The sequence below is a fragment of the Rissa tridactyla genome, chromosome 4 (assembly GCF_028500815.1).
Source record: "Rissa tridactyla isolate bRisTri1 chromosome 4, bRisTri1.patW.cur.20221130, whole genome shotgun sequence".
Taxonomy (NCBI): Eukaryota; Metazoa; Chordata; class Aves; order Charadriiformes; family Laridae; genus Rissa; species Rissa tridactyla.
The window spans coordinates 92,125,437-92,138,703 of NC_071469.1; the positions used below are offsets into that span (position 1 = coordinate 92,125,437).

At 47.7% G+C, this 13,267-nt stretch overlaps 1 protein-coding gene across 4 annotated transcripts in view; it reads right to left on the bottom strand.

Annotated features, from left to right (window-relative positions):
* Positions 1-2,238: 2,238 nt before the first annotated feature.
* The window catches only part of KLHDC4 (kelch domain containing 4), a 29,710-nt gene continuing 18,681 nt past the window's right edge, over positions 2,239-13,267 (bottom strand). For all 4 annotated transcript variants that reach the window (XM_054198665.1, XM_054198667.1, XM_054198666.1 and 1 more), the window contains 5 exons: positions 7,944-8,025; positions 5,719-5,927; positions 3,961-4,360; positions 3,140-3,253; positions 2,239-2,831 (listed from right to left, as the gene is read on the bottom strand). In XM_054198665.1, the coding sequence (XP_054054640.1) occupies positions 2,656-2,831; positions 3,140-3,253; positions 3,961-4,360; positions 5,719-5,927; positions 7,944-8,025 (981 nt within the window). In that variant the 3' untranslated portion in view covers positions 2,239-2,655. The remainder of the gene's footprint in view (positions 2,832-3,139; positions 3,254-3,960; positions 4,361-5,718; positions 5,928-7,943; positions 8,026-13,267) is intronic.

Genomic DNA, 13,267 nt, shown 5'->3' on the forward strand with positions numbered 1-13,267 from the left:
ACGTTCAGACTTCCTCTGTAGGCACTTAATGTAGTAGTCATAATCAGTCATCCCTGCCTGGGTTTCCACCACAGAGAACTTTTACCTTTTCTCAGAGGTTTCATTTGCTCAACCAACATGTGACAGCTCCCAAGCCTTCCACGCTTACACCAGCAAGAGATGCGCCAGGGTGTCCAGCCAGATCTTCAGCTGCTGCTGGCTGCAGCTGGCTCAAGGGAGTGCTGCATTTGCCTTGTTTGTTCTGCTGAGCAGTTGCTGCAGACGCACCAGAACTAATTTGCAGCCATTGGACCTGAGGCAGAAACGCTCCGGTGAGAGCGGACACCTGTGTGGGTTTCAGTCCCCACACAGGCTGTTCCAATGACAGTGTGACAGCCTTGTTTTGTCAGAGCCGACAACTAAGCCTCAATTTTCAGGCCAGGACAGTTTGCCACGGCAGCATCCTCTCATCATACAACCTAAGGATGGCCACCAGAGCCTCCTGAACCAAGCTGTATGACTGCCCACAGCCTGGTGGCTCATCCAAAACCCTAGCTCTGGGAGGAACAGAGCCAAGCTGCGTGCCCAAGTCAGCCCAACCTCACAGCAGAGCAATGGCAGCCCTGGGAAGCCAACATCCCCCCTGCAACCCACCCCCAAAGCCTCCTCTCCCTCACCTTTGCGAGGCAGGCGGTGTGCTCCCCACAGGAGGCTGCACGAACACGCTGTTGTGCCACTCGCAGGAGCGGGACGCTTGGCCCATCCTGACTCACAGGCTCCTTGGAAGCGTGTGTCTTCCAGTCTATGCCTTCTCCCGTCATACTTAGCTTGGCACAGAGCACAACTAGGACTACGTTCCAGAGCCCTTGAGGACAAGATGAAAGGAAAAACCTCAGATTATCGTTGCACACATTCCAGCTCATCTGATGCATCTGGTTCCCTCATCCAACAGTCCCTCCACTGGAGAAGGGGGAGGGAGAATCCTTTCCTGCGGCTGCCGCAGCCCTGTACAAAACTATCTTTCATCCTTGGCACTGCTGTAACTTGGCTTCAGCTCAAAAAAAAAAAAAAAAAACAAAAAAACCCTCTTTCAGGTTGCATATCTGTATTTGAAAAGATTAAAAGGCAAAAAATTATAAAGCAAGTCTACCAAAAAGTGTGTGTTCCTGCCTCTGGTTGGGCTTTTGGAATGGAGCCCTCTGCACAGATGCTATGATTTTAAAACCACTATTTTTCAAACATAAATAAAATAAATAAAATAGTAATTTTAAAAAAACCTGCAAATGTAACTGAGTGGCAGATTCCCCAAAACTTTGCACAGAAAGCCACAAATGTCACACACACACGACGGATCAAATGTCAATGAGATCAAGGTATTGCAAACTAACCCAAGTGACAGGAGAACAGGGCAACTGATGCCGTTAGCCAAGCCAGCACCACGGATTCTTTCCTAGGTTACCACTAAATGGTTTGTTTTCACCTCTTCCCCGTCATTTGGCACGGAAGGCACCTCCCTATCAACCACTGTTTTATCTTGACAATTAAATCACACTGGCAGCCTGCTCTATTTAATTTTTATTACATTCTAATTAGTGCTGCAGAACCTAACACTGCTCTCCTGAGAGCTGGTTCCCTGGTGATGCCACAGTCAAAACAATACCCATGGCACCCTGGATTTCTCTGCGCAAGGACAGCCAGTACCTTCTGGTGTCAACCCAAGTCATCACTTGTTTGCTGCAACAGACACACTTGTATCCCATCTGTTGTCCCTACGGCCCACAGCACTGCTCTACTGGAAAGAAAGCAAGGCCTTGAGGAAAGGGGCTGAGTCAGGAACCAGTGGTAAAAACATGTCCTTTGAGAGTGTCAGCCCTTTCCCTCCTGTCCTCAGCACGCCATCAGGTCTCAAGATAGGACATTTCGCTGGTCATAAAGAGTTCACTTGAAGGACAACTGCTTTCTTGGCCAACGCGTGAGAAACTGAATTGGGAGATTCCACAAGCAAAGGCAAAACCTGCTACAGCTAACATTAAAAAGGAAGATACTTCCACTGTTACACACATCAGGGGTTACAGTGGCTCTCATACAGATAAGGTATGAAAGGATTCCCAGGTTTCTCCAGGCTGCGTAGTCACATCTCAGGACGGCTGGTGCATCTTACGACCACTACCTGCATATTTCACAGCGGGAACAGCAATCCCTCTTCCACAGCAGGAGAAAATGAAGTAGAAAAGCTAGGATTAACCGAGAAAACCAAGATGATGTAACCAAATAAGTTTATTGTAGAAACCCTTGGAGATACATTCTGGCCCCGTCAGGGTAGAGAATTTGGGACCAGTGAACCACTGTGATGTGCAGTTTGTCTTGACTCAAAACAACTTTTGAACAAAACATACAGTATTGCATACACCATCCCCAGCAGAACAAAGTGCCTGGACAGCAATCCTGTTCCTCAAGATTCTCCCACAACCTCCAGGGAAATAACAGCACATCCAGAGCATTAACCAAGTAGGCACACTGAGACTGGTCGTCCCTGAGGCACTCGGAATAGGCAAAAGATGGAGTGCCAGGACGCCTTCTAGACACGCTGACTGCCTGGCACATCAGGCTGAGTTCAACAGGGTTAACCACTGCTCCCAGCACATTTCTTCACTCATAGAACAGCCTCAACAATATCTAGACCGAATCTCCATAGAAAGTCTTCGCCATGGCATGTGCCACTTTTACCACCTTCTTCTCCTTGGCATCCGGGCCCATGTTGCTGCGGGCTAGTTTAATCCAATACTGCTCCGTCCTGGACAGATAGTCTTCATGCTTCTCATCAGGCTGAACAGATGGGTGTTGCTCCTCTCCTAGTACACAATGGGAGGAAGACAGAAAGAGAGGTCACAAACAGCTAAGGAAGGCAATCTGCTCTTCCATGTGTCAACCTGTCCAAGGCTACTCTTGTGTTTACATGTAATAGCCTAAAAACCTATCAGAACCCAATGAAATTTCTCCTCTGCCCCGGGGGCAGTGTACTATGCAAACTCTGCTTTTGCTGGAAAACTCACCTGGATGCCTGTGAGGCCTCCCAGGCTGGCAGCAGGACGAGCAAGTATTGTACCAAAACTCACTTTATATTAGGATGTACGAGGACAACATTTATTTTAATCATTACCTCCCTCATCTTCACTATCCTCTTCAGAACTCTCCTCTTCCTCTTCCCCTCCCTCTGCACCTTCCGTGTCATCTTCCTCTTCTGACTCTGACTCCTCCAGCCATTCTTGTGCTTCTTTGATGAGAAAGAAAGTAGAAGAAATAAATAACATGCTGTTCCTGCTTCAAATCCATCTTCGCTGAGGTATCTCAGGTAATGCTTTCTGCAACACCACTGACCACGCTCATGTAAGGACCATGCAGCCAGGAATTCAGGGAACTGACTTCCATGCTTGCCACACATCCCCTGAACTAGCCTTCCCAGCTTGGGAACCGCACAGCAGTCAGAGTACGCAGCAAACACACTACATGTTTAAGGTACAGAGAGAGAACCCTAGCTAATACCCACATGCTTTGCAGTACCCGAGACCCTCACTGCCCTGAGAAGGTGAGGACAGGCAAGAGCATACATCTCTGTCTTCTCCTGCGTGGATAAGTATGGCACAGCAGGACTTCCCAGGCCAGAACTTGCCACCAGTGAACAAAGACGCTCTGTTTACGTCTTGGTTTTCAGAGTAGACAGACCAGAGCTCGCTCGCTACCATGATCGCAAAGCTCTGGACCAGACAGGTTTCTGCAGAGACTGACCATAAGACGCTCACATACTCCCAAGCTTTTTCCTGTACAGGAAAAAACACTACTCAAAGGCTCATCACCACCCCTTGAGGGAGCTCCATAGTTGTTTGGTCTTTTTTTCCGTAAAATACAGCACTGCTGGAAACCACATCCTGGGGGTTGCTACACTGAAGGCAGAGAGACAGAGATCCCACCATCGAAGCTTACTTGGATCCATCTCCACTAGCACCTTCCATTCTTCCATCTTGTGTAGGTCTATGCTGTAGAGGTCACTGAGGGTGAACTGGCGATCGCCCACCTCAAACATTCCTCCATACACATAGAGAATCCCATGCTTCACTGCCAACATGGCATTCGAACGTGGGCATGGCTCCACTTGCTGGCTCAAGACTCCATCTTCCTCCTCCTCTGATTCAGACCTCTCCTCCTCTTCTGCAGGTCCAGAGATCACCTGTTTGATTGTCATGACAGTCCCATCTTCTGCCACCACCTCTTTGACTATCTCCACTGGGCCTTGTGGATGTTGCTTCTCCATGTCCTCATCTTCAGCACCCTCTGCCTCAGCTTGTCTGCCACGTCTTCGCTTCCTCTTCTCCGATTTTGGTCCCTGTTAACAGGAACAGGGGACAGAAGGAGACTGCATGTGAACTGTGTGCACCTAATAACTGTACAACAGTTAATATAAATACTATGGATGCAGCTGGGAGGGAGGAGAATTAAATTATTTTTCACTAGAATTGTAAATCTCAAGTGATAGGTACAACGTCCCACTCAGCATGGACTTCTGTAAGACATAAAACAAGGAGCAATGAAACTCCTGGAGAACCCACAGCGTGGAGTTTCTTCCTCTATTAACGGCAGCATGTGCTGAAGAGACAGAAAACAGCTCTTTTGCTCTCTATCTTGCAGGTGTACGCAAACACACACACTGTCCACCAGTCTGTGACAAGGGCAAGAGAAAATAACCCACCAGTTTGTGAAATCAAAACAATTGCTGGGTGCTAAATTACAGCGCATTACCAGGAAGCACTCCAGGTCTTCAAAGTACTGTATGAAAGGGCTGGAAAACAGTCAGTTGGGCAGGCAGAAGCAAACACCCGAGTGCATGTTTGCCTGTTATTATGTGATTGACGACTTCTTTTTGAGAACAAAGCCAGAAATAGTGGGGGTGGAAAGAAGGAAGTTCAACTAGGTCATCTGCACCTCGCTTCCCCCTTGAGAGCGGTTCAAACAAAATCAAAGATCTGAGCTGAGGACCACATTCCTGAAGCTCTTACAAGCCAAGGTTAGTATTTCATCTCTTCTAGTAGCTCATCAACAATGGGGAAGAGAGGCAGGTTTTTTGATCCCAACGCAATGCACGATCTTTTCACAGTAGCTTTTACTGAACTATCTCATGTCAGACTTACACATCTTACCTGGAGCTGGCCTCCAGTAAAACACCGTAACTATGTTTTCATGCTGCTTTGTTTCATTTTGCATTACACGACAACAGGGCAGAACAGCCTGACTCCTGGAAGAGGGAGACTGCCTCCTGAGTCACTCTCACTTTGTGCCCAACCATCAGGGCTCACAGGTTTCCTCTCTCCCCAGAGGGGTGGCAGTCTGCACTACACTGTGGAGGCAGGGCATGGAGAGCACAAGGAGCTATGTGGCAGGGAAGGAGAGGGGCAGCATAAAATTAGAGAATTCAGTTGGTCTGGTAGCAAAAACCTGCTAGAATTGCACATCCCCAGCTTAACTTCTACAGCTTCTCGCCCTCTTCACAATCAGTGGGTCACAGATCAAAGCAGCAGACACACCTGGTGGCTCAGCTTCTAGAGCACTGAGTTATTAGAAAGAGGCTTGCTTCACACTGCAAGAAAGATGTATGAGGCCAAAAAAGGCCCAAAGGACATGCATCAAATGATCACAGAGAACGAACTGAATATATTTGTGTTATTTTTAAAAAAAACAAAACCCAACCTTTAGCTGTCCAGGAAACCAGCGGTTTTTCCCCATGTCATAGAAATAAATATCGTTGAAGAAGTCCCCTTCAATGCTCTCTTCCTCTTCTTCATCATGCACGCCTCCAAACAGAAGGGAGCGGTTATTGGGACCAATCGCCACAGAGAAGCCAGACCTGGGAGTGGGTTTCACCCCGGACGGGTTAAGCCGACTCCATGCCCATTTGTCTGGTAACGGATAAAAGCAAATATGAGCATCAGCAAAGGAGAACCCCGATCGTTTTCATATCTTCCAAGGCCCTTCAGTACTCCAGCAAGTAACTGAATGACCCATTTTGGACATTCTCAGAACTGCCTTCAACAACAACGTTAATCGGAACCACTTGCTTTTCCACTTCTATCACACAGCTAACCTGCACATCCCTGCTACCTTTAGAAAGCCGCTGTGTCTTTAATAAAAGCAAGTGTGGAGAGCTAGCTTCAGGGTGTGCTTTCTGGGGCAAGGAGCCTCTTGAAAGGTGTATGCACCTTTACAGGAGGGTGGAGTTCAAACAGGGACTGATTATATACAACCTTTGAGTACCAAGGAAGTGCACCTCGGTTATCCCATGGAGCCCACCATACATCAGTTCTCTTCACAGGACGCTTCTACTGTAGTACCTTAATTGCCAACTCGCACCAAGCCAAGAATAAGTACAGTTCATTGTAAGGAGACCCAGCCACACTTTAAAAAAGGGCTCAGCAGTGGGACAAGGCTTGTGCTCTAAACTCTCCGCTATTGCTCCAATCCTTTCTACCCTGGATTCAGAGCAAATCCCCTAAATGCAGGCTGGGAGAAGCACATGGACCGGCTAGCCACTGTGTTCCTGAAGTAACCACAATTTCAACAAGATAAACTCTGAATAGGACATAATGCAAGCAGGGTCTGGAATCTAGACAATATATGTGACCAACCCTCCTCCCCAAATCCCACTTTAAGATGCTCAGGTTTATAGAAATCTATCACAATTTTAACATTTTAGAAATTCAGCTCAAAAAAAGATTGTGCCATTCCCTGAGCCAAGGACAAAATACACTCTCTCCCAAGGAAAATGATGGAATTCCTATTTCTGGGGACATTCACAGATAAAACAACCAACCAATCAAAACCCACGCCTGATCATATCCCTGCACTAGGTAATCTAATGAGATCACACCCCACTCTTCTCTCTCAAGATTCTGCAAGAGAGACATCACTACCCAAGAGAGTTTGTCAAAACATGAATTTCCAGTGTGGAGAATTCTGAAATCCCAAAGATTTTCTGTTGTGAAACAGAAAAGCAGGGATCAAAATGTCCCAGAGAACAGGAATTTCAAAATGTTTTAATTCCCGCCCACATACAAACCAAAAAAATCCCTAAAATATCTTTTCGTCTAGTTTTTTCTGAAGCTGCCTGTGCAGGCCAGAACGTTTCACGTAGTTAAGCAAGGAGCCTGGAGACCTTCCACTCCATCTCAGACTATTCCAGGGCAAACTGGGAGGTGTCAGTATAGATGATGCTGTGAGCCAGAAGTGATTCTCTGACAAAAAGTACACCCCAACCTTCCTCCTCTGCCAGTTTTTCAACCAGCTCCAATCCCCCAGTGTTTCACTGTGTCAGAGCCACCGTTTACACTAGCTCTGAAATCAAGTCACCTGGAGCTGAGAACCATGACTCCTTACAGCCTTCGGCTAACCACAAAGCTTTTGCTCAGCTCAGAAAGCAGACACAGCCTCATCTCTTCAGGCTGTAAAACGGAGCGCAAGAAGGGGACAGAACCGCTGCGCAGCGTACAGTCTGCTGCAGCAACAAGTGCCTGCTTCCCGTTTCCCTTTGCAGAGCGCAGCAGTGAGGAATTCTGCCTGTGTGTGTAATGGCCTATCTTCCTTCTCCAGCACACACAAACAGAAAAGGAGGACATAATGCCTCCAATATCCATCTGCAACTGCTGTTTCCTTCACCCTAGCCCCTTTCTTTTTAAGCTAGGGCCACAGTATACAAATGCACTCAGCTACTCCTGGGAAGAAGAAATATTTAAATCAACTCATCTGCCGTGTTTAGCCCCAAAGCAAACACTGGGGCACAGCGCTTTTCATTAAAAGGGAAATTTTGTTCTAGGCTTGGGGTTTTTTGGTCTGTTGTTCAAAGGAAGAGAGAGGATTTGTATTCACAGTCCCACAGCATCACTTCCAGCACAGCCCTCCTAGCTGCAGCAGTAGCTTACCTTCCTCCTTGCGTGCACCTTCGGTCTTCAGCAGGAACGTATCTGTATGCAGGGTGCCTTTGTCAACATCTTTCTTAATTCGCTGCAGAGAAGGGAAAGACAGGGATGCTCAGTGAAACAGTTTCAGTGGCTCAAAACATAGGAGGTCGAACTCTTCAGAAAGTCACCCAAACCAGAATGGCGGTATGTGCCATTCCGAACTCACCACCCCACAAATAAGCCTAATTGCAGCCTGAATCTGTACATTCCTACGCTAAACACAAACACTGTGACTGGGGCAAGGAGAAGCCATTTAAACCGAGAATACTTCCTGTGATGAGCCACACAAATTTCTGCCTGTGACAACCAGGCTGCAGCACAGATCCTGGGATTCGTGGCCGTATGAAGACTACATGATGCAGTCTAAGGCCAGTAATTTTGGCACCCAGAGAAGAGAAATAAATTGTAACAAGGGATTAAACCCAATTGTTTTGTGAAAGAAAGGAAGGATAGGCAGCACCAAGGAAACAGGAGATGCAAGGTCCTGCCTCTTACTCTACCACAGACAGTTTCAGGTGCTCTCAAGGGACTAATTTAACATCTGTGCCTCTGCTCCCCTAGCTGTAAGAGAGAGCAGATACTCACTCTACCAAAGTGGCACACAATAACTTTCCACAGGGCTTGCAAGGCCCTCTGGGATTCCGCCCTTGGATGTTGAGCAGAAGCTCAGAGCGTCTGTGCTCTATCAATTGCAAGGCCCAAGTTTAAGTACAGATCTGTGACTAGCACACAGACTTCCAGTCCCTGCCACCCCCATCTCCATCCCACTACAAGAGAAGCAGAGGTGACAGCTCTCTCTCTACATCACAGCCCGACTACAGCTGTCACTTTTAGCATTCAGGGCCCCACAGAGCCTCGAGCAACAGTTTTTTTCTCCTAAACAGAAACAGAACAGAAGCCCCACTTCCACCCCTACTAAAGGCACTAGCAAGAGCAGGACCAAGCCTCAGCTGAGGCAATTAAATGCATCATTTTAAACACGATTTTCCCTTGCTCCTTTCACTGTAAGCCCCTGTACTCCAGTGCTCATAGCAACATGCAGCATTTGAAAGCAGCACTATGCAACACCACTGTAGGAGGTCTTTTAATAATGTCATTATCCACCCATCCCTTCATGCAGAGCTCCTACTTCCTTGTAATTCCCTTCCTCCTGGGGGCAATGGCATTGCCATGTTGTGTCACTGCTGCCAGGATGCAGGCAGTGGATCCCAGCAGAAGCTGGGCAGGTTGGGTTAAGTCTTCAGGAAGATGAGCAGGGCTTGGGTGCACTCGACAGCACAACAACACAGTGCCGTCCTGTTCTTGCTGCACATCTGTGCCCAACCCCGTGCACCGCACTTGGCAGGTTCTGTTGTTGCAGGGTATGCTGTTATTGCATGGCCGGGCATCCAATCCGTAGGATCCGTATTCAATTCGTAGAAAGGCAGAAGAGAGGAAAGGGAAACAAAGTGTGTCTGAGGCGCTGCACAGCAATGCTGTAACCTGGATGATGTTGAAAAGCCCTGGGGAAGGCCAATAAGGAAGTGCCGGTGGAAACAGAACTCTGCTCACAGTGCAGCAAAAATGAGGCTTCAGATAACTTAAGGACCAGGGTCTGCCCATAGGGCTGTCTTGGGAAATTTGTTAGCTTGGGGCTGTGGCTCCCATGTCTTCTTGCCCCCCACATGCACCTAAGCATGCCTGTTAGCACCATGGAAGACACACACTCTTCAAGACAAGATGTCTACACTGGAGAGATCCTCTTCTGTGCAACAACTTCTATGAAGTCAACAACTGCGCTATTCCACCTACCATCCTTGAGCAACAGAAAAATCAGACACACAAGGGACAGGAAGCCTTTAAGAACAAGCATCAGTGACAGTCCTATTTTCTGAATAAGGGGTTATACAGTGATGACTCCTTCAGCCACTGCAAGTTCTCCAGCACATGGAAAACAAGCAAGACAAGATTTTGCATTGATGAGTGGTTCTGAGGCACAGTTATAGGAGCTCTGGTGGAGATGTGGCTGGAGGGGCTGGGAGCTGCCCACTTTGAGCAGACCCTTGAGAGAGAGCTGCCAGAGCAGGAAGGGAAAGAAACGCCTTCTAGGAAAGGTGCGGTAAGTACACCAATTCATAGCCTGGCGGTCCATGTATTGTGGCATCTACTACAGCAGTAGCTCTCAAGTTCAAAGGGCTGTGAGTCACTGTGCCGAGCAAGTGCCGTGCTCTGGCAATGTCACACTTCACTGTCTCTGTCACAGAGGTCTAGAGCAGAAGTCACCAACGAGCTGCAGGCTGTGGACAGCTGAGATACAGCAGCCTTTTTAGTCTGTCCCTCACCTTAATCAAACACCCGTCCAAGCCTCACCTGAGCAAACAGCTGTCAGCGATGGATAGGCAGAGGAGAGGGAGGGAGAGGGAGACAGGCAGGAGCCTTCACATCTTATAGCACTGAAGTGCACCCCAGTGACTGCAAAATGCCTGTCTGCTAACGATAACGGAAATGGTGGTTATTTCCTCCCCGGTCCCAGGCAGGCTGCAGTCTGTCCTTAAGCACTACACAGAGCACACATTCATATGTGCAGGGGACATACAGGTTGAAGTGTGCAGGAGCACCGTAAGATGTGCACTGCCTGCACAAAAGGAGGAGAAACAGCAAATACTGAAAGAGCAGTTGGCTTCACTATCATACAAGCTGCAGAGAATAACTGCATTATTTTTCTCCTGAAAACCACACGGCTCCCCGTAGTAAACACACTGCGTATGCAACATGACAAAGCTTCTTGGGCTGAGAAAACCCCAGTGAGGTGGAGTGGGAGTTAGTTATTTGTTGTCAAAGAGATGCCTGTTTTCCCCAACTCACACTGGCTCAAAAGCAGACACTTCCCCAGCAAGCAGTACACTGCTGCTGGAGAGATCGATCCCCTTGCACCCAGGACATCCGCCTGCCCTGAGCAAATCACTCCATCAGTCACAAGCACCTCCTGTTCCCCCCGCTGTCCTTCTTGCCTTGAAGTTCCAGGTGTTTACTTTCAAGCACAAAACTGGCTTGGATATCCACAGCCTATTGTTTGCACACAGAGGTACATTAGCAAGTTACAAGAGCTTTACAGGCATTAGCTAAAAAAAACCCCAAACCAACAAACCTTAGCTCCGCTGACAGACAGCAAGACACCTCTTTCTCCCCCTTCAAAGAGCAAAGAAACTGAGGCACTGAGAGCTGTTCTTGAGATGAAGGGGAATCAGGATTCCCCATGTATAATGGGCTAAATGTGTCTGATAAAGAGATCAACAGAGGCAAAATACATCCAATTAACAGAAGTCCTTAGCAGGCAGAACTACAGAGGGAACCAGTCCCACCAGAGCTTGCAATTCAGGCAAATGCTTCAGCCCTGCCACAAGAAATCTCCAGCAGAATCCAATTCAGCTTTACAAAGCTTGCCACTAAAAAAAACACCCCCAAAACCAATAAAACCCCACACGCTAGTCGTCTTTGGCATCCAAAAGCCTTGCACACATGTCACACCAGCCCTCCCATGGCTTGTAGGCTGTTTGCACCTGCAAGGTAGAGCAGCGTTAGCCTCCAGCACCTCCTGGCTGCATTTGCCGTGCCAGTCAGGCACAGTGCGCTCACGTTGCCTAGCAATAGAGAGGTCTCATTGCTTTATACAGCCAAAAATGCAGCTTGCTGCAGCAAGCCCCATCCCCAGCATGAGAAATGGGCGAGGACATCTTTAAGATCAGCAGGAGAGCAAGTCTGAGCTCCTTGCGGGATTTTGAAGTACATTTTAGGCAGAGCTGACAATGCCCACAACATCCCCTTCTCTAAGGGATCCTAGGAGTTGCCTTTATCATTTCCAGGCTGAAGACGAAACAGACGAACACAGGGACATCACTGTGCTAAGAAACATGCGTTTTAAAATATCAGGCACGCTCTTTGTGCACCAGCATCTCAAGGGTTGCACTCACCATTTGCATCCTGGTTGTTCACCACTTGGTCAGCAAAATAGAGTGGCTGGCACAGGCAAAGGCATGTCTGGGTACCAAGGTTCTTGTCCTGGCTCTGTATACAAGTACTGGAGTGCCTTAGACAAGTCATTTGATCTTTTCCGTCTCTTTTTTCCCCCCACGAAATAGACTTTCCTATTCAGGTTACATGAAGGGAACTCAGCAACATGGCCTGGACTGACAGACATTACTGAAAACTGACCCTCCACTCTCAGTTCTGCATGCAAGTCCAGAAAAATCAAAGCAGGGACCAAATCGCTCTGCTTCTGCCTTCCCAGCTCATGACGTCTGTTGACCAGACTGAGGACGGGCAGATTGATCAAGGGAACAACCCTGGCTGCAAGCTGATAGTGTTACTGAGGCTTTCTAGAGCCCCAAGAGCCAGCTGGGTACAGAGATGCCTACAATTCCACCCATAACCATGAATCTCCTGGGCTTACGTGTCTTTTTGCCCTAGGCAATGTGCATTATACCACACCACACAGCTATTTTTGGTACAGTACTTCAAAGCAGATTTACAAGGGCTAAGGGGACCACAGGATATAATGCATCAGCACTGCCCATCGCAGGAAGGCAGCCTTGCCACATCAAAACTCTCCTCCGGCAATGTGACAGCCATATCATGCCAATACTACTAAAACAGAGGAGCTATTATGATTTCCACTCCTCTTCCCTCCAAACCAATTCACATCATATACATGCTTTGTAGCAGCTCTGGCCTCAGGAGGCCTCCACACAAATCTGCACCTTTTTTTACAGCAACTTAGTCCTGCCCCTTATTTGAAAAGTTTCTACATGACTTGGTGAATGGCACTCTGCTTAGAGACCTGCCTAGTTTCATATGCAAAATGTCTTCATGTGCCCAAAAACCTCTTCATAGCACTCCTGAATGTAACATTTGCCTGTCTAATTGAAGACAAGGAACAGGTCTTCTCCTGTGCCTTCCCAGCTCCAATCAAGTATTGTTTCCTCCACCTTCTACCTCTTATTTCTCCCAAGAGTATCCCAGCCAATGTCTCAGGGAGGAGTACACAAGCCAAACACACTTTCTTCACTTCAAAGTAAACCCAGAGAGACTCAGCTCCACAATCAGCTATAAGAAAATTACAATAAAAATTAAATAGCCACATATTAATGAAGTTGTGTTTCACCTAGAGGAGCTAAACCTTGTTGAATTAAATTTTCAGGACCATGCTAAAGGTTTGTTGCCTTTGCATCTCAAGAAAGCTGCAGAGAAATTTCTGTCCAGTGCTTTGATCAGTTTGTAGCTTGGCTGCACCACTCCTGCCTTAAAGT